The sequence below is a fragment of the Amblyomma maculatum genome, chromosome 2 (genome assembly GCF_055883805.1).
Source record: "Amblyomma maculatum isolate TAMU_Amacu chromosome 2, ASM5588380v1, whole genome shotgun sequence".
Taxonomy (NCBI): Eukaryota; Metazoa; Arthropoda; class Arachnida; order Ixodida; family Ixodidae; genus Amblyomma; species Amblyomma maculatum.
Window position 1 is genome coordinate 50,732,708 of NC_139345.1, and position 22,001 is coordinate 50,754,708.

General features: G+C 45.6%; 1 protein-coding gene across 2 annotated transcripts in view; it reads left to right on the plus strand.

Moving 5' to 3' along the window:
* The window catches only part of LOC146198600 (amine oxidase [flavin-containing] B-like), a 54,423-nt gene that overhangs the window by 23,911 nt on the left and 8,511 nt on the right, over nt 1-22,001 (plus strand). For both annotated transcript variants that reach the window (XM_084594104.1, XM_084594103.1), the window contains 7 exons: nt 1,442-1,502; nt 2,785-2,873; nt 6,447-6,606; nt 10,710-10,806; nt 11,811-11,922; nt 12,222-12,319; nt 19,259-19,370. In XM_084594104.1, coding sequence (XP_084450230.1) covers nt 1,442-1,502; nt 2,785-2,873; nt 6,447-6,606; nt 10,710-10,806; nt 11,811-11,922; nt 12,222-12,319; nt 19,259-19,370 — 729 coding nt within the window. The remainder of the gene's footprint in view (nt 1-1,441; nt 1,503-2,784; nt 2,874-6,446; nt 6,607-10,709; nt 10,807-11,810; nt 11,923-12,221; nt 12,320-19,258; nt 19,371-22,001) is intronic.

Below are 22,001 nucleotides of genomic sequence, written 5' to 3' on the forward strand. Positions count from 1 at the left end.
GATGAAGGGCGGGGACTTTGAAAACATTTGCATAATGGGAGCACGGAGCAAAGCCGCAAAGGGGACAAAGGGATGGATAGGTTGAGAAGACAGCGAGGAGCAACGGATGTGTCGCATATATACGTGCACAATGGAGAAGCAGGGCTCAGTAGCGACACATTTTATGTTGCAGCTGAAACAAGGTAACTTGTCTTGAAGTGGAGCAACGCTTGAAAAACCTGTTAGAGCACTGCCGATCGAGCGCTTTAGGGCCATCGTTTGAGGAACTGTATTGTTTCAGCGTTTATGAAGCTGTATTGTTTCGACGGTGGGATGTTGTCAAGCTTTTCAAGCTCTGTCAATTTAGATGTTTCTTCGATACCAAAACGAGGTTGGACGCAAAACAAAATACACACAAAAACAGAAAGAGATTTTATCTAGGAAAAAAAAAAAATTTCGTCACTGGCACAGGCGTCGCTAGCAGAACAGTCCAGTATATGCACACGAGAAGCGGCGTGAGCGATGTACTTGCTCGTACATATATCGCAAGTTCAAAGGCTGCAGAATTTGCTCAGTGCGCACTTCTCCGCGGCCAGCTGTGACTAACACAAAACGAGCACACCAGTTTACGTTAACGTGATTATTCCTCAGCTAAAAAGTTGGTTAATGATCCTGATAAACTGCACGCCTTTAACGCACACTTTTACCTTCTTTTCCTTTTTTTTTTTTTTTTTTAAATTTTACAGATGCAGTCCATTACAGTGTGCAGTAACCGCCACAAGTAAACACGATTCCTTCGTGAGAGAAAGTAGGAATTATAGTCGCTGTTACAGCTTCTTTTTCAATAAATTAAAACCTAAGCATTAAACTAATCTATGAGATCGAGAATTCTCACGCCTCTGCCTTGCTTGAATCATCAAATAATAAAAGCTTGTTTGCCATGGCGCAGAATCAGCGCAACAGTTGTCCTTTTTTTTTTATTTATTTAAGTTGCATACTAAACCGAATCCTACGGCGGCGTGGACGGCATTTTCATTAATAGTACATTTGTGCTATAAAAAGAGTGCTTCTGCATCTTGGGATTGAGTTTATCCCCCGTTCGGACGAAGTTACTGTAGTTCGCCTTACGATCAATATTATCAGAAATATGCCATCTTATAAAAGGGTATGCAATTGTTCAAAGATTAACTCGTTTCTCACGTTGTGGCAAGCCAGCCCCGCGGTTGACATCACCGTCCTATCACGCATATGACCACGCGCATCAACGTCTTGCGATATGTATACTGTCACCTCCCTAACTGTACTGACCATGCTGAATGTGCCTCATGGTTTATTCATGTTGCCGGTGCCAGCCCTGCATGCGGTCTCTCGGTCTCGCAAAAGGAAGTCTTGACAGATAGCGATAGCTGTGCCATACAGTTTGGCAGCGATTATCTGAAATTGTGTTCCCGGTCTTTCGCAGGAAAGGAAGTTCGAAAACGGCTCCATGACCGTCTGTGAAAGGTTGCTGCAGCTACTTAAAGGTACGTGTGTCCCAAACAATGCACGGTTGCATGCGTGAGGCAATGCGCATTTTGCTGCCAATTAAAGCAGCCATATATAGATACTGAGACAAGAAAAAATTGCCGACGATTACGTTACCTTCTATTTATTTATTTATTATTTTATTTATAAGATACTTCAGGCGAAAGGCACATGCAGGAGGGGCATGCATGCAAGACGTAGGGTATACAAATACAAGCACAAGATACATGAACTGAAAGAAATAGTACATGACCGGGGCACAAAAAGTAATGCGAAATTTGAGCGTAGCTCGTCAGCTGTTTCAACTTTTCGATAGATTGAGGTATGCGTTTCGGCTCGGGCGATGCGCATGTCGAGATCCGGCGCTCTGATTGCCGTCGCACAGGGGTGGCATTGCAGGAGGCGCGAAGAGAGCAATTAAGTTATCGGGAGGTCGCGGGAAGCAGCGCGTGGGTCCATAGGAACGTTGCGCGGTGAAGAGATAGCAGCAACTGACTGATGCCGCTGACGCCGCTAGCGAGTCAAGTCAACGTGGCTCTGCGTTTCGGCTTGGGGTGCATGCACCATGATCCGATGATGTCGAGCCGGCGCTTCGGCAACCGGAGAACACCGTCGCCGCCACGCAGGAAGAGGAGGGGGGGTACACGCAGCGGGGAACGGTGGCGACAGGAGTGCGCTACCCTAGCTAAATGCGGAGCTGGTTACGAGGGACGACGGCGACGACGACGCGAGACGCAGAAACGGGCGCCAAAGAGCTGTGCGCTAAAAATGAGAGATAACTATTTTATGATGTCATTCCTTATATACTATAAGCCGTCGACATGGCCAGACACGATAGTAGCAGAGATCTGATGCGAGGATGATACTGCCATAAAGTGACGGCAGCCTGACAATGCTTTTCCGAGCGCTCGGTCAAAGTAAACATCAAAATCTTTCTTGGCGACTAGGGTCTCATTTAAGCGGCACACATTGCTTTATTCATTTATTTTGTACTTTAATATTTAAGTTATTTGCGTTTGATAATTATGTCGCTGAACTGGATGTCATGCACAAATCTTAACTGAAGGAAGCAATGGCATTGTATACGAGCTAAGTTTACTTTTGCCGTGTGTAGCTGGGCCAATTTGCGTAGCTTCGAGAACAAGAGGATTTCGAATTGACGTGATTTCTTCTTGTTTCCCGTGTCCGTGCGGTTTGAGCGCGTGCCCTGTTCTTAAAATCAAAGGAAGACACTATTAGCAGGAATGACGGAAGCCACTTCTGACATTCTTCTGGCCGCAGACAAAGTCGAGTTCGACGCCCCGGTGTGCGATCTCCAACAGGACGACAAGGGAGTCATCGTAAGCGTCATCGACGGCAGGGAGTATCATGTGAGTGAGCCGCTCGGTGTTAGAAGGTCCGTTCAGTGGAAGAGCAACCACGGAGTTCACTATGATCACGGTGTGAGGATATATTCTTACACCATGACTGTGGCTTAGCGTCGCAAACAGACTTTAAACTTGTAGACTCGCCAGTGAGCGTGAACACGTTTGCTTTAGATTAACGAATAATAAGTACTCGATCTTGGAAAAAGCTACTAAGATAAGAAAATTTCCTTGCTTAAGAACACTTTACGTAAAAAAGTGATGAAAAAGTAAGTGTGTGTGTGTAGGGGGGTCTGATTGTGTTTGATGCGCCTGCCGAGCACCCCATCAAACCACTCTTGCAGATGTAGGGGGGGGGGGCGGGGGCGGGGGGAGGAGAGAGTATATTTTTACTGCCTCCAACCCTTCGTTTGCATCTTGCTGCTGAACCATGGAACTCTTTTCATAACTCCCTCTTCGCTCGGTATGCAAGTGACCGTACTAGGCATCCCTCTGCAAGTGTTCAAAAACTTCCCGCGGCAGTAGCTCAGTGGCCTGAGCTTCACTGTTGAGCACGAGGACATGAATTTAATCTGAACGCATCGGCAGCGTTTCAGTGGAGGATAACGCAAGCCGCCCGTGTACTTTACGATGCCAGTGAAAGAACACGTCAATACAGGTAGTCAGAAGTATTGTCGAACTATCCACTACGCAGTCTCTCATAACTCATGCATGCCACTTTGAGGCGTTATTCCCCTGCATACGTCCATACCACAACATGCCATACCGTTCAAAGAGAGCGAGAGAAGTCTTTCCAGCGAGCAGATAATGCATGGAATCGAATAGGGCTTTGAACCGGAAAGTGAGCAAGGTGTGGATGTGCGGCACGTGGCAGAGGCGTCATCAAGGTCAAGAGTGCCCCGCCCGTCCCACATTATCCCGTCCCACATTATCCCTTCCCACCATCGCCTTCTTATGCTTCACCACTTATGTAGTTCATAACCACCTCTATGATCATACCGCGGCCCTCTCCCTTTCCCGCACCGCAGTGGCATCCACTCTCGGAGCTAAGAATTAGTGTTCTGCCTCTAGCAGCACGCGTAGCCTTCCCATGAAACGAGAAGCCTCCGGTCATATGAGTGGTTACCCGGTGCCAACTACACCAGGTGTTTCAGCGAATATACTTTCAGATATTTCTAAAAATTGGGAGTTCTGTAAAGAAAAAAGAAAATATTGGCAGCAACAAAATTTCAGCCGCGACAGATGTAATTTGCTGTACAGAGTATAATTACACAAATATTCAGCTAGAACTCACTAATTACTTTTAATTAACCTCCTTGAAAGGTTAGTGTCGCTTGGAAGTTGCAAGCCGTTGGAAGTTACAAGACGACTCCATATTAAATTTTGAAACGTAGAAAAACTCATTCTAATTACTTGCAGCGCACGGAAATCCCGGGCTTTTCCCCGCACAAAACCTGAAATGAGCAGATTAGACGCGAAAGGAAGCTTGGTCGAAGCGCATTGTGTACAGATGACGTGTTGCAGTGACAACTAACACATTTGAATGGCCTGCTTTAGTACTAGCTGTGCCATGTACCTTGCACCCTTATTCTTTTACTTTGTCGCTCTAAAATATTAATACCGACCACGCAGTTAGCAATGACCGTCACTTTCCTTGCGCCAAGCGGCGAAGCACAAACATGTACAGGTCTATCCACTTCTAGCTATAACATGGTCACTGCATTCAAAGCAACAATGCGTCGCACGCAGAGTCGCAACAAAGCGATACGTGCACAAAGGGACTCGTAGGTGGTGATTTCCATGGCTTGCCAATTAGCTTCACTGCGTGGCCGAGTCGAACGCAATGTTTTTTTAAAAGCAGTGACCGTGTTATAGCTATAAGTGGATGAACCTGTACTTTGCGTCATCAGCGGATGTCGCGCTTCCGAAGAGGTTCCTGCACGCCCAATGTGCAGTTTCCATTTTGTGCAGAGTTTACTTGCGCTGCTGGGCTTCAGAAAATTAGTTTTTTTACGTCTCAAAAAAAAAAAAGAAAAGAAGATATGACATCATATTTTGCACGGCTTCGAATTTTCATTGGCACTAATTAGCCACTCAAATAGCTTAATTAAAAGGTCAAGGAGTTCTAGCTAGTTATCTATATAATTAAATATATGTTTACCTTACGTTCGCCGCGGCTTCAGCTTGTTCTTGAAAATATATTGTTTGTTATTTTTAACTCCTCAATTCAGGGAATTTTAAAGGTTAAGCGAATGTTTGTGCTGTACGACCGCACCACAAGCTGATCGTGTGTAGAGCAGACACCATGTCGACGGGAAAGAGTAACGAAAAAATTCAGGACCAGAGTCAGTAAACTTTTCTCACTTAAAAGCTTTAGCATCGTGACTCTCGTACTGTGACAGCAAATTAAAAAAAAAAAAAAAACGTGCCGGTAAGACACGAATCGCATTGGCACGTTATATATATATATATATATATATAGGGGGAAATGAGGGTGCTCGTTATAATACATGAAGGAAAGAAGCCAACAGTCGGTGAGGCCAAGGAAAGCGTTGGGGATGGTACTTTATCTCTCTTTTTTTTAATGTTTACTTGAATAATCACAGAAATTAGTAATGTAATCTGTTTAAGGGAAAGATAATTAAACACAAAGTAGAAGAAAAAACAACGTGCCGATGGTGGGAACCGAAGGTCGGAGGTCGTGGGTTCGGTTCCCACCATCGGCACGTTGTTTTTTCTTCTACTTTGTGTTTAATTATCTTTCCCTTAAACAGATTACATTACTAATTTCTGTGATTATTCAAGTAAACATTAAAAAAAAGAGAGATAAAGTACCATCCCCAACGCTTTCCTTGGCCTCACCGACTGTTGGCTTCTTTCCTTCATGTATTATAACGAGCACCCTCATTTCCCCTTAATTGATCTGCTTCTAGCTTAGGGGGTCTCGGTTCTGGCAGTCTTGAAGCCATAGGTAGCGTAAGAGGGTTCTAGCACAGCTTTCGCCCTCGCTCTTGATCACGTTCTACGTGACGCTGGCGGTATAAAGGACGTTCCACGTCCGCCGCTATGGCTGAGGGTGGCGCTGGTGAACACTCTCAAGGTTCGTATACAGACAACATAAATACCCAAGAAAGTAGCAGGGGGGACAGCGGCCGATGTAGCTCAGTTGGAAGAGCACCGGACGCGTTATTCGGAGGTCGTGGGTTCGGTTCCCACCATCGGCACGTTGTTTTTTCTTCTACTTTGTGTTTAATTAGCTTTCCCTTAAACAGATTACATTACTAATTTCTGTGATTATTCAAGTAAACATTAAAAAAGAGGGAGATAAAGTACCATCCCCAACGCTTTCCTTGGCCTCACCGACTGTTGGCTTCTTTCCTTCACATATATATATATATATATATATATGTGTGTGTGTGTGTGTGTATTAGCGATATCAAAAGTTTTCAAGGCAACTGATTAAAAGTAGTATGTTCAAAGAGTCACATTGAAAAACTTAAAACATATTTATTTCGACGTTTCGGTCGTAGCACGACCTTTCTAAATACTGGTTTACAGTGCCTGTATACCCCTGTGCAGGCCGACTACGTGATCATGGCGATTCCGCTGCCCATGCAGCTGAAGCTTCACTACGAGCCGCCGCTGCCGTCTCTACGCAACCAGCTCATCCAGCGCACGCCGGTCGGCTCGGCCTTCAAGATGAACATCTACTACACCAAGCCCTTCTGGAGGGAAAGAGGTACGCCGATATGCTCAAGCCTTCTGCTCTTGTTTCGTTCCGGCAAGTATTGCGCACAGCAGCATTACAGAATGAATTAAAATATAGACGTATTAAGTGATCGGCGTCGTAGAAGTAGTGGCACTACTACTACTACTACTACTACTACTACTACTACTACTACTACTACTACTACTACTACTACTACTACTACTACTACTACTACTACTACTATTAGTAGTAGTATAGTAGTGGTGGCTGTCGGCACCGCGTGCTGGAAATAATCGGGGGCTGCGTAAAAAATATCGTATCATGGCATTTATGTGGTTCTAGTGATTGACGGTTTATTGGTGTGTTATAGGCGATGATGAGGTAATAAAATAATTGTGTTTAATTGAATAATAAATAAATAAGTAAATAAATATGAAACAATTAAAAAATGAGGCTTCGAAGGTGATAAAATCCGCGGAATGAACATTCAATACTCTATGATGCTAATTAAAAAATCTAATAGTGTATTTGACGAATTAATTTAAATAATTGAAAATGAAAAATGCTCTGAAAGGTGTCAGGCTGATGCCAAGTATCGGTGTATAAAAAATTAAAGTGAAAAACATCGTCCGTGTGCGCGATACGCAACCGCGTCATACTCTTAACGGAGGAGTTTGAGTGTCCCCTTAATTTTATACAAACCAATCGTCAGCATTTGTGTAAATATTGGGAACAGTGGTTCATCTGATTCTTATTCTCAAACCTTGGCCACTCAAACGGGCGGAGAGGTTGCACCCTTTTGCTAGAGTGCCAATCCTTGTTCACCTATGCACGCCGGTGGGGTGAGACGAATCCGGAGGCGGTCATCTTACAGTTCTAAAAAAAAAAAAAAAAAAAAGGTGTTTTGAACATGTGATAGCAATTTTCCTCGCGGTATTTCAAAGTGTTGGTTCGAAAACAAGGAAGTGCCAACATGACGTGCATATGTTTATTTGTCACTGACCGCCGTGGCAGCGTCTTATATTTCTATGCGCAGTCGACTTAAAATCTGGACTGCGTATGCTTAACACTGGCAGAAAAGCAAGCATGGATAATTGGCTTAGACCCTGGTGTTTTAAAAGCATTTTCGCAGTGTTGAAGATCTACATTCAGCGGCACACTTGTGACCAGAAGCTTATTATTTGTGCTAAACAGCAACTTTCTTAAATATAGTGGATGATGCGGTCTGGCAGTGTGCCCTTGTACAGCACACATAGTTTCCGGGTTTTCTGCTATCCAGGTCTTGGGATAAAAATATCGAGTAACTTTTTGAGCTGATGCTTGTGTAAAATTGGGTAATTCAGCAAGGAGCTTAAAGATATTTCAGCAAAAATAATTGCCCGTTAGAAACGCCTTGCGGCCTGCAGAAGGCGCACCTTTGGAAATCCCCCTGTAAAGAATTCACCTACGAGCCTCACTCCCTACAAGCCCTCATCCCCCTTTTCGAGGGCCTGCATCCACGAGAAATCCACTGCGAATGCACATTCAGAGATGCATTATAGGAAGGCGGTGACAGCAGTGTTCAGAATTCGTTAATTACATTTCAACTTCTCCGCATCAGGCCCCTTTTCCCTGCAACAGCCAGTTTACTGGCCAGTTAATTGGCCAGTTTATGAACTGCCGCTTAAAATCCTTGGACTCTGACCTGAAGCTTCGGCTTCCACCTGGCCTAACCCCACGTGAAGAAACTTTGCTGTGCCGCCTGTGGGTTGATGTAGTATTCACAAACATTTATTCTTTTGTGATAGGTATGAGCCCTACATGTGCAAACTAAGGGTGCAACGAGACTGTAGGCCACATTCTTTATGTGTGCCCCATATACAGTGCAGAAAGACGGTGTCTCTGCCGTGCGCTGGAGCGTCTAGATTCAAGATTCTAGGTCACTGACTGCGGCGACCTTCGGGGCCCATCCCCCGAAAACGCCACTGTAACTACTCCCCTACTTTGCATTCGGGGTAATTGTGCAAGGAATAGATGTACAACTCCCTCTTTCTCACTTCACGCCCCCCAACCCCGGCGTACCACAAATACCCTATTTCTATACGGGAGCAAAACTAGTGCTTCAATAGAATTAATGGTTTCGTATTTGTGGGTGTTAAAAAAGCACCTCAATTTGATGTTAATGAAGTACCCATCTAGACGTGCGTTTGAGGACAACCCCTTTACTCTCATTGGAGTCTCTGTTCACAGTGTGAAATGAACCGCTGCCGCTTACAGCTAAACCTCAATTTAATGAAGTTTAGGGGAGCCACGAATTATTTCGTTAAATCAGGAACTTCGTTAAATCGAGGGAGACATTTCTCGGTCACTTAATCTGATACAAACAATTATTATATGGCGTAGCGGCATCAAGGGAATACCACGGCATCATATTTGCGAAGCGTAAATGCCCTGAAAATGAAATTGTATTTTGAAAGGACGTAACAGCAACAGCGCTACTTAAACGAAGTACCAGTGAAGTTGCACTGTTTCGTCATTTTGAAATGCAACACCAGCTTGCCTACTATGCTATGTTGCTACAATGAAATTGCGAAGCAACAAAAATTTTACCTCGGCAAGAAGCGCCCCAAGGGACTACAAATTCCTTTCGTTATTTGCTGGCTTGCGGTATGCAAGAAACAAATGCACGAATATCTTGCGTGTTTCAGCAAACCGTCGCAGCGGATCAAGGACATCCAACACTTGAACCGGGCGTGCGGCACCGCTGCCGACCCCGAGTCCACGGGCAGGCTTTTGCGAAATCTTGAAAATTGAAACTGAAAACTCCCATTTTCCGCCGCGCAGCTTAGCAAAATGGAGACGAAGTGGCTCCATGACGTTACTGGATGGCTTGGAGTCAACATATTTTGGGCATCTTCTACAAAATAGACCAAAAATAGACTTTTTAACCTTCATTTTTTGACAAAAAATCGTTAAATTAGGAGAGAAAGCGAAATCGGCTTCGATATTTTGAGAGTCATAGCATTGAACGATATGGGCGTCTGAAGGGGAACCGGGATATCGTCGGTAAATAGGAACTTGCGTTAAATCGGGTTTCAGTAAATAAATTTTTTACTTTATTTCATTTCTTGTAGGCGGTCTTAGATCCGTCGAGCGTTATGGTTACTTTACCAGTGAGTCGAAGAAGAAATTCCGAAGATAGGTGCAAATTATCTCCCTCCATATACCAGAGTCGAGCAACAATGGAATTGACCTGATAAGGTGAGGGCGGAACAGAAAACACGATCTCATGTCTATCACAACACTTGCAGAACATTTTACGGGGTTCAGACCGTGTTACAGGTGGTGGTGGCGGTGATAACATTTATTGTGCCACTAGTGGTTCTACACACTATAGATGGTATCCTTAATCTGGTACGCCATTGGATCACACCGCCGCCCATGTCCCCGCGACTAACGACTTTCGAGGTTGTGTACTATAACCAGAGCAGCCGAGCAGAGTCACCTCGTAGTCCTCCTTAGTAGGGTTGCAGTAAGGGGTAAGAACCGGATTCCGTTAGTACTCCCTCACCATGTGGTAGATATCAACTACCTCCCCACAATATGTGCAGTAGCGATTGACCATCGAGTTAAAATACTTCAAGATTGCTGGACATAGGAGAGTGCACATAAGAGAGTGCTCATCTGGAGCCGCCTTAGAATTCGCTCGTCAGCCTCACTCACTCCCTTGACAGGGGTGAGTAACGGCTATAACTTTAGCAATAGTAGAGAGATTTAGCTTACCGTGATCCGCGATCCGCCACCGTGGCTCTCTACCACGCGTGGGCGGGGCGGTCAAGCTGATTGGTCCCGACGCGGCAGGTCTGTGTGCCGACATCCAGTATGTGGCGCCATCTGTCGGCGTCAAGGGGGGTCTGGGCATGCGCAGTGGAACGCGCGGTGGCGGATCACGGTAGCGGATCGCGGATCACGGTAAGCTAAAACTCTCTAGTATTGCAATATTTCGCGGAAATTGGAGAGGTTGTCGCTCCTCTGCCCAAGAATCCATGGAGTGAGGATTCCCGGTGTATGAGCACTCAACGGTAAATACCTCGCGGTGAACGCAGGGAAATTACTTCTGCTGTATACGACTGTCCGCGGGTTTGAATTCGCAGGTTTCGGCGGGACGGTGTCGTGCTGCGACGACGAATTGGCATTCAACAACACTACTGACGACTGCCGACCGGGTTTCCCACTAGCAGCACTCACTGTGTAAGTGCATCTCGAATTTACAGACGTCAGGATAGCTCTCGGACAGTTAATATCATTTCAGTGTGCTGTCCAACATGAGTCCTCAGTTTTCTCCATGCTGGAAAAATTAACGACGTAAAATTACTTCGCGCATTAGGCAATGGGCATTACAAAGCGCTTGCAAAAGAGCTTAAAAGTGATTAGGTCACGGCTTTATTTGGGCTAATTATCTGTGGTTTTAGCATTTCACCTTACCTATCTTGTAGCTATGCAGAGGTAGTTGATAAACTGGTGTAAGAAGAGCGGTGTCAACGGGTCAGCGTTTCAGGAAGTTTCTCGCTTCTTTAAAGTGGCAAGAAAACATATTACGCGGTACAGAATAAAAAAAAAACCTTTGCGTATCAGTATGCGTTCTCTGTCAATATTACAATAACAAAAACAAAAATAAAGACCCTTTAGTTAGAACGTTCTTAGGAAAATTTTGGAGATATATACATCCATTTACACGGGGTTTGATCGAAAATCACTTCACTGCGTATTATTATGATCGCAGTATAGGCCCTATATATATATATATATATATATATATATATATATATATATATATATATATATATATATATATATATATATATATATATATATATATATATATACGAAGACAGAACCGCGGAGGAATGTCTTCATTAAAGAGATCACATATAAGTTCTACCTTGTAAAGAATGCACACCACGTACGGCTTTGGCGCTTCACAGGAGAAAATCGTAACTGGTCTAAATGGTTTAAGGAACGATTCCCAGTTGGTACCAGTTAGATCCCAGTTGAATCCCAGTTGGATCCAACTGGGATCTAACTGGTACCAATTGGGAATCGTTCCTTAAACCATTTAAACCAGTTGATCCAACTGGGATTCACCTGGGATCTAACTGGTATCAACTGGGAATTGTTCCTTAAACCATTTAGACCAGTTACGATTTTCGCCCGCCGAGCCGTGTTTCTAATTTAATTTTTTCCCTCATATACAGGTTCTCTATAGGTGACAAAGCCTTGAGACTGCAGGAGTTACCAAAGCACATCAGACCTAAAGTTATATCTGCGGACCTGGCGAGGGCCTTTGAGCACGAAGCCGCATACCACGTAAGAATATTATTAGTTTAAATTCGGGAATGCTTATATGCATGTTAAGCTATTAGCGTTGGCGCAACGTATGCACATATGTCGTCATGCCTTGTCAGCATCGCGGCATGTCATCGTAACGACATGTCATCGTAACGAAGTCCACCTCGTCGTGAAGTGATTTGTGGCATGATTGCTGATGTATAACTGTACACCAGACTGTCATGTATGTGTGTGCACAGCGGAGAGGATAGAAAGGAAAGATTTATTTTCTGGCTGCGTGTCGCTGTCAGTTTGAAAATGCGAGATTCCCCTTGCAGCCCGTGCATTTCGAGGAGAAGAATTGGCTTGAGGAGCAGTACTCGGGCGGCTGCTACGTGTCCACGTTTCCAACGGGGGTTATGAGCAAATACGGGAAGTAAGTAGAATTTGTAACTCTTCTATCAATTTTCTTATCAGTGCTTAGCTCTCCGATTTCTTTGTTGAAGAGCTCGCGAGTTATTAAAATACAGTAACACGCTATAACTACGCCTTTTAACCCAGTTGGTGGCGTTTCGCCTGAGTCGTGGAAGCTAAATTTATATGTTGCTTCCTTGTACGGCACCGAACGCGCCGCTTGATCAGTCAAGCATCACCACTTGCTCACCACTTGCACAAAACGCTCATAAGAATGCAGCGAAAGCTCTATATACGGCGCGCACATCGAAACGTACGCCAAAGTCTGTCTGGGGACGCTTGCAAGCGTTGTGCATATATGGGTGTTTTCGGCACCCTCTTAGAAAATGAGCGGGGGGGGGGGGGGGGGGGGGGGGGGAATGGCACAATGCACGCTGTGTTTTGTTCCTTCATCATCATTATCAGCCTGACTATACCCACTGCAGGGCGAAGGCCTCTCCCATATTTCTCCACTTAACCCGGTTCTGTGCTAGCTGCATCCACTTGACCCCTGCGAACTTCTTAATCTCATCCGCCCACCTAACTTTCTGCCGCCCCCTGCTACGCTTTCCTTCCCTTGGAATCCAGTTTGTTACCCTAGGCGACCATCGGTTATCCTCTCTTCACACTACATGTCCTGCCCATGTCCATTTCTTCTTCTTAATTTCCACTAGAATGTCGGTAACTTGAGTTATCGGACCCACTCTGCACGCTTCCTATCTCTTAATGTTACCCCTACCATTTTTCGTTACATAGCCCTCTGGGTTGTCCTCAACTTAAGTAGAACTCTCTTGGTTAGCCTCCACGTTTCAGCGCCATGGTTGAGTACAGGTAAGATGCAACTGTTATATACTTTCCTCTTTAGCGATACCGGTATAAGCTGCTAGACATAATCTGCGAGTTCTTGCCAAATGTGCTCCATCCCAATCTTATTCTTCTTGTTATTTCCTTTTCATGATCCGGATCTGCGGTTACTACCTGTCCTAAGTAGACATATTCGCCTACTACTTCCAGTACTTCGCTACCTAATGTAAACTGCTGTTCCTTCCCGAGGCTGTTGAACATTACCTTAGTCTTCTGCATATTGATTTTCAAGCCTACCTTTCTACTTTTCCTGTCTAGGTCATCAATCATTATTTGTAGTTCATCTCCCGAGTTGCTTTGCAAGACAATGTCATCAGCAAATCGCAGATTACTGAGGTATTCTCCATCTACCCTTATCCCTAACTGCTCCCATTCCATGTCTCTGAATACTTCCTCTAAGCAAGCTGTGAATAGTACTGGGGAGATTGTGTCTCCTTTCCTAACACCTTTCTTTATGGGAATTTTGTTACTTTCTTTATGCAGAACTATGGTTGCTGTGCAGCCGCTGTATATATCTTCCAGCACTTTCACGTACGGCTCGTCTATCCCCTGATTTCGCAAAGCCTGCATCACCGCCGAGGTTTCAACTGAGTCAAATGCTTTTTCGTAATCAATGAATGCTATGTATAAGGGCTGATTATATTCCGAGCATTTTTCTATCACCTGATTGATGGTATGGATATGATCGATAGTAGAGTACCGTTTCCGAAACCCTGCTTGATCATTTGCTTGATTGAAGTCTAAGGTTGTCCTGATTCTATTAGCGATTACCTTAGTAAATGCCTTATACGTAACAGACAGTAAGCTGATTGGTCTGTAATTTTTAAGGTCCTTAGAGTCCCCTTTCTTATGAATGAGGATAATGTTTGCATTCTTCCATGGTTCCGGTACCGTCGATGACACTAGGCACTGCGTATACAAGGTGGCCAGTTTTTCTAACACGATATCCCCCCGTCCTTCAGCAAATCCGTAGTTATCTGGTCCTCTCCAGCTGATTTCCCCCTTTTCATAGTTTCTAATGCTTTCTTGACCTCGTCCTTCGTCACTGGTGGAACGTCTGAATGTTTTTCCCTACCGCCAATCTCATTACGGTCCTGACTACTTTGGCTACTGTAGAGATTTGTATAGAACTCCTCGGCTACTTTGACTATCTTATCCATATTCGTGATGACGTTGCCCGCCTTGTCCCTTATCGCATACATCTGGTTTTTGCCTATGCCCAATTTCTTCTTTACCGCTTTAAGGCTTCCCCCGTTCTTTACAGCATGCTCAATTTTCTCCATGTTATACTTCCTTATATCGGCCACCTTGCGCTTATTGATTAGCTTTGATATCTCGGCCAATTCGATCCGGTCTGTTGGATTGGAAGCTTTCAGGAAGTTTTGTTCTTTATATTTCTGTAATTTCAAACTCATGGTAATTATTTAGAAATTTACCACATTCAGATACAGATTCAGTTGGCTATTGTGCTATTGCAGCTTGCATCTTGAACTTTTATCTTTATAGGTCACTGCCCTGCTTTTAAGCCACGCATCGGTCCGACCGTCATGTGTATCGGAGATAAATTCACGTGACTTCGCTACCTCTGAACCGTTCGTAGAGTGCAGTCTTGGAAGTGGTTCTTTCCTTCCTTCACGGGTGCGGTGTGCTCTAGAAAGGTTCTAGACAGATACAGCCCAAGTCCGCATCTACTGGCGCGCACACTTCTTCCCGAATATAGTCCGCCATTAAAGCTCTTGTTACCTAGATAACACCACACCAAATTATAAGCTCAAGAATTTCAAATACTTGTTCAGTTTATTCAAAATGTCTAAACTGATTTAGTTTAGTATCAGCGGAGCAATGCACATGCCGCGTATCATGGCCCATAGTTAGCAACTGCTTTTCTTTTTTTAATCTGGATCCTACTATAGAGCACTTTATGTATGGGGCTTTGGGGCATCCTGCAGTGTGTGCATGAGTCGACCCATGATGGATACTGCCACAGTCCATCATGGCCCATAGTTAGCAACTGCTTTTCTTTTTTTAATCTGGATCCTACTATAGAGCACTTTATGTATGGGGCTTTGGGGCATCCTGCAGTGTGTGCATGAGTCGACCCATGATGGATACTGCCACAGTCCAGCAACATATGCGCAAACACACACACACACACACACACACACACACACACACACACACACACACACACACACACACACACACACACACACACACACACACACACACACACACACACACACACACACACACACACACACACACACACACACACACACACACACACACACACACACACACACACATATTGTTACGTACGGAGCAAGTGTCATGTGCCTCGGTTCGAAACGCTTGGCCGCCAACATAGCCAACACAACATTCGCGCAGCACACACGAATGATTCACCGCCAACACCACGGAATACCACAGCTTGATTGACGCTAAACATAACTTCACGTCCCAAACGATTCTTGAACCCTAAACTCATAACAGAAACTGTTGCTCCAGTGTCAATTAATGCCATGGTGCGGATGCAATCAATGAAATCTTCGAGTTTGTTTTTAGACATAAATACAGGCAGAGGTATTGGGAACGTTGATTCTCCGGCGATCTCACCCCCATCGGCCGCGCATTCTAGTTTCCCGAAGGTGATTAACAGCGCCAAGGAGACGGTGAGTGTCGCTGTCTTTGTGTTGGCGGCGTCAGGTTGCGGTCGGAAGCAGGCGAGGAATATCGCATCTGTGTCGGGCGGTAGGTATCATAAGCATGTGTAGGCGTCGAGGGATACAATTCCGTATTAAGTCGATCAGAAGGGTTGGACAACATGCGACGATCTTGTGGCGACAGGCCTCGTCGACGTCAGTACCGGGAGATGTGCCCAGTAATGCCACAGCTGTAACACATAGGTTGCGGGCGCCATTGGTCAGAGTAAAAGTGGGTGCAGTCTTCGGGCCTGCTTTGCTGACGATATACCCCGCGTGGTAGGAGGGTCTTCGGCCCATCCGTGGCTGGGAAGAGATCAAATCGTCATACTGTCTGCGGTCATCAAAGCGTGGCGCATTTAGCGCCGGAGTCCAGGAAGATGATGGGATCGCGGGTTCTGCCGGCAGCGCGCAACCATCATACTGGTGTTCATTCCGGCATGCAGACTCTTTGTTACGCAGCAATTCTTCCCGCACGATCCGGCGTACCAGATCAGCAATCGACTCCGGAGCACTGACATCAACGCTCCCGACGGATGCGGCGTTGGCCAGTCGCCAAAATTTCGGTGTGATGCGACGCAACTTTAAGCTTTCGAAAGTGCGGCAGTGTCTGATGACGTCAGTAATGGAGTTCAAACTCTCCTTACTCCTTATTTAATGTGTATACATCTTCAGCTATCCCTTTGAGTAAATGTCCCACTTTATCTTCCTCGGGCATCAGTGGGTTTATGATTTTGTACAACTTCACAAAGTCCTCTATCTATGTGGTGCACGCCTCACCCGGTACCTGTGCTCGCTGTAGCAACGTTTGCTCTCCACTTCTTCTTTTTTTTTTTTTTTTTTTGTGGACCCGTCCCCAAAGCACTTCTTGATTTCTTCTGTGAAACGATTCCAGCTGGCGAGTCCTCATGAATGTCAAAACAAATTAACGCCGTGCCTTCCAAGAAGAAGACTACGTTCGCAAGTTTCACGGTTGAACCCCAACGATTGTACCGACTCACGCGTTCGTAGTTGGTCAACCACTTGTCGACGTCCTCGTCAGATTTCTTACCTAAGGTGCGCGGCTCGCGATAATGCTGCCAGTTTCCCACCGCAGGTGTAGCTCGGCCGGCGTCACCGTCTTGAGCCATATTGGATGGTAAGGGCGGTAGACCAGCGAGTCGGCGGCTTCGTCGCAGACAACGGAGTCTAGAAGTGTGTGATGAGAGGCTAGTTGGCAAGGCATTCTGAAGGCATAAAACTACGCAGGAGACAGCTAGAACACAGAAAAGATGCAGACAGGACGAGCGTCCTGTCTGCATCTTTTCTGTGTCCTGTCTCCTGCGTAGTTTTATGTCTTCAGGACAACGGAGATCCGTGTTGATCTTTCCCACAAGCTCCACCCCAACAGTTACGTACTCAGTACGTAACGGGGGCTGTTTATTTGTTGTCTAAGCGGTGCAAGTCCGCAAGGCACACCAGCACACCAGTGTGTATATATATATATATATATATATATATATATACGGCGCAAGATGACACAGGGCGCCGAAGCTCCGGGCCAGGATGACGAGTGATGATGATGTACCTCGCGCCTCCAACCGATATGTTACGGGGCGGCAAGCCGATGACGAAAGGAAACAGGACATGACTGATGGCGATGGTATAGATGACGTTTAATTAATGATGGCGGACCTAGCGCGAGCGCGCCTGCCCACACCATTGCCCGCTTCTTCTTTGCCCGTAACAATATATATATATATTGTTACGGGCAAAGAAGAAGCGGGCAATGGTGTGGGCAGGCGCGCTCGCGCTAGGTCCGCCATCATTAATATATATTGTTACGGGCAAAGAAGAAGCGGGCAATGGTGTGGGCAGGCGCGCTCGCGCTAGGTCCGCCATCATTAATTAAACGTCATCTATACCATCGCCATCAGTCATGTCCTGTTTCCTTTCGTCATCGGCTTGCCGCCCCGTAACATTATATATATATATATATATATATATATATATATATATATATATATATATATATATATATATATATATATATATATTGTCACGACTGAAGTCAGAGGGAGCCGTGAAGGTACACGTAGCCGAGGACCCGAGAATAAGGTCGGCTTGTAGTTCCGAACACAGAGTCACAGAGTCCAGCACCAGCGCGCCGCTCGTGCCAACCACCGCTTCGTCGTCGTCGGCACCGAACACGGCTGTCGCGCGGCGCTAGGCACGTGGCAATATATATATATATATATATATATATATATATATATATATATATATATATATATATATATATATATATATATATATATATGTGTGTGTGTGTGTGTGTGTGTGTGTGTGTGTGTGTGTGTGTGTGTGTGTGTGTCATCCGATTTCGATTAAAACAGTGGGAGCACCGATATCCTCCTGGTTTCCATTTTTAATTTTTTATAATGCAGGTCCATAGCCTGTTCTTATTTCCACTGAAATAATCAACTTCACAACTACTGCTCTTTTCGCTCGGCGTTTAAAGCTCTTAATTTTCGTGTTCTGGCTTTTGCACCTCTGCGCGGATGGGTACAACCCTGCCATCTGTTAGCTGGTTGTGAAACAATTTTAGATACAACCATCGCATATTTATACACCGAGGCAAGGTTACTATGTGAAAACAAGCTATATGGGAATGAATGCATTTTATTCGGAGAAGGAGGGTCCACTGCAATTTATGTGAAATGAAAAAAGGGACCCAGTCGAAAAAAAACTACAGAACCCTGTCAACAATACGACAAAGTATTCTGTAGTTCTGTCGTGAACGTCATATATTTCTGTACTGCTGTTTTTTTTCTGTGGCAATTTTCTGATGTCTGTAGTTCTGTAGTACTTCTCTGTTGTAACAACAGAAAATTCTGATATTACTACAGAAAGTCCTGTTGTCACAACAGGTTTCCTGTCAAAACCACACAGAAATCCTGTCGTAATAACAGAAAATTTCCCGACTGGGGATGTGCTCATATGGCGCGGGATTTTCCCCTGAGCGACTTTCTTGCTTGGGTCTTATGCAGTGCACGTTGCTGGAGTTTCTACTGTGAGGCGAAGCACTGCAAGCATATGAGTGAGGCACCAGGTTTTTTTTTTTTTTTTAGAACCATTCATCGTACATTTGTTCTTGCTATGGCTAGTGTCGACGCAGTAAGTGGGGTGAGTGAGCATTAAATAAACCCAGTCATGCTGACTTGCTAGATAAGCTCTAACCGAGTACCGTTATCTTTCACTGCGCCCTCGGAAATGTGGCAGATTATGGGTCAGTGACATGGTGCGTGCCTCATCATTTTCGTCTGTGGGAAGGAGGTTCACTTTCTCCATTGTCTGAGTGGGAGTGTTCTGCGCAGGACCCTGCGGGAACCGTTCGGCCGGGTGCATTTCGCGGGCACCGAGACCGCCACCTCATGGCCCGGGTACATGAACGGAGCCGTTCAAGCCGGTGAGAGGGCGGCGAGAGAGGTACGTATACCGTTGTGTATGGCGCTAACACCCATCTTTTTTTTGTGCTTTCTGCGTCGATGGTTTAGGGACACCCCCTGATGTCCAGGTGGGTTTCCTTAGACATCATGTGCGCATTACTAATGGCCAGGTCAAAGTCCTCGACAACTCCTGGTAATGCTTGGCCATTCGTATCTGTGGCCGAAAAATGCAAGCAGATGGTGGCATGGCAGATTCCGTCATGTGTGTTCGCACGCGGGAAGCCGTCGCTTCGCCGCTTTTTTATTCCGGCCACTCCACTGCAAGCAAATTGTGTTCGTTTTCTTTTCTGCGCGGCGCGGCTTTATTAGTTCGAGGTTATTCTTGCCTACCGGTCTAAATGCGCTTCTCACGTGTTACCGTTAAAGAGTGATACTACTGGCAAAATGCAATTTGGAGCATTTTTTTTTAGCACTAAAATTTGAGCGGTAAAACTGATTTAGAGGCACTTTGCAGGATGAGGTTTGATTTCCAAATCGCTTACGTTGACAAACAATACTGAGAATGGCAGAGCGTGACAGAGTGCTATACAGTCAGGTTTGTCAGTATTATCACAGAATCGCGCATGGGAGGTCTTCGATCCTAAGCTTTATACTTTACAATATCAAAACGAAGACACTTGCAGTATAGACCAACGCCGATCTGTGACGTAAGCACGATGCGGTGGCGCTTCTGTCGCCTGGCTGGGCCGACTGGAGGTGAAAAGTATGGTTATAGCGCTCATAGGAATACATGGAACCGAAAAATTTCAAACGGGTTTTCTCATTTTACGGGGCACCTATAATGTCACAGAGCGATCATGAACATCCTAGAACAGACCGTGAAAGTATGAAATGTCATTACCGAGGCGAAGTATTTTAAAACACCACAAAACGTATGGGGGTTCGAGTTGGGAGGGTGACCCATAGAAACACGTGTAAACACATCTTACCGCAACATTTTTCTCGTTTCGCAGAGCACCAGAAGTGGTGGCCGGTAGTTAAACGTTGGCCAGCGCTTTGAAAAAGTGAGTGACAAAGTATGCTGCGTCATTGCGGAGGCAATTTACTTTTAAAACTCCTCGTTGTCTAGAATCTGAATTAGAAATGCATTGCGGTAGCGCGGGCCATACAAAATATATGTAAAGAACAGTTCGCAAAGAAGCTGACTTTGCGCCTACGAAAGCAGTCGGTTAAAAGCTGGTGCATTATTTTAAGACCATGAATATATATTCATGTATGCAAAAACATTTCACGTCCATCTCTGTAAAGATGTGCAGCGCGTTTCCCTTAACACCCACGTCTAGAAGGAGAGTCGCCCAAGCGGCTTTTTTTTTTTTTTCCTTTTTTTGGTGAACGTCTTGTACCACGCTGACATTATGTTGTATGGCGGAAGTAAAAAACAAAACGAAACAAAGAAAAACATTAAAAGTGCTGCGACGCGCATGACCCGAGTAAGGCAGTTATGATGCCGTCGATTTTTTGTTTTAATTCATACCCCGCCGGAGTGGTGCAGTGGTACGACGCCCGACTACTGTGCCGGAGTACCCGGGTTCGAACCCGACCTCGGCGGCTGCGTTTCGATGGAGGCAAAACGAAGAGGCGTCCGTGTGCTGTGCGATGTCAGCGTTGTTGTTGTTGTGGCTGTAGGAAGAAAAAAAAAGAAAATGCACGGGCCTGCTACTGGCTCTGTAGCTGAGCCACCTCCGCTGCCTCGTGCGGACAGAAGAGAAAATAGACAAGAAAGAAACGAAGAGGGAGAGAAAGACGCGCGCCGCAACAACAGCCGTCGTCCACCATCACCGAAGCGGTGGCGGGTGCAATGACGGCCTACAACAGATAAAAATCAGTGGCTGACTAGCCCTCGCCGCAAGCGGTGTTGTCCTACCGTCCCAGCCCCGTAGGGCCAGGAACTGCCACCCTTCACCACCTCTCAACCCGATGTCAGCGCACGTTAAAGATCCCCAGGTGGTCGAAATTACTGCGCAGCCCTCCACTACGGCTCCTCTTTCTATATTTCCATTTTCACCACCTTCCTCCCTTCCCTTACGGCGCGGTTGAGGTGTCCACAGAAAACAAGTGAGACAGTTACCGCGCCTTTCCCTTCCTATAAATTAATAAGTTTTGTAATTGGCTCGCAGGAAGGGAAAGGCGCAGTATCTGTCACACACATTTCTGTGGGCACCTGAACCGCGCCGTAAGGAAAGAGGGGAAGGTGGGAGTGAAGGTGTATAGGGAGAAAGAGGAGCCATAGTGGAGGGGTACGGAGTAATTTCGACCACCTGGAGATCTTTAACGTGCGCTGAGATCGCACAGCACACGGACGCCTCTTCGTTTCACCTCCATCGAAACGCAGCCGCCACGGTCGGAATCGAACCCGGGTACTCCGGCACAGTAGTCGGGCGTCTTACCACTGCACCACACCGGCGGGATGCCGTCGATGACACGGTTCGTTTTGTAAATTGAGAGGAATAAAACGTAAAATAACGGGCATGACGTTATTCCATTCTGAAAACATCGATCGCGGCTAAATAGAGGCGGTAAGTTTTAAAATGAATCCATATGCAGTTGCGTACCAGCTCACGAGGGTCTACCAGGCAATGAGGCTGCCCATCGCCTCGCTCGAGATGCATAT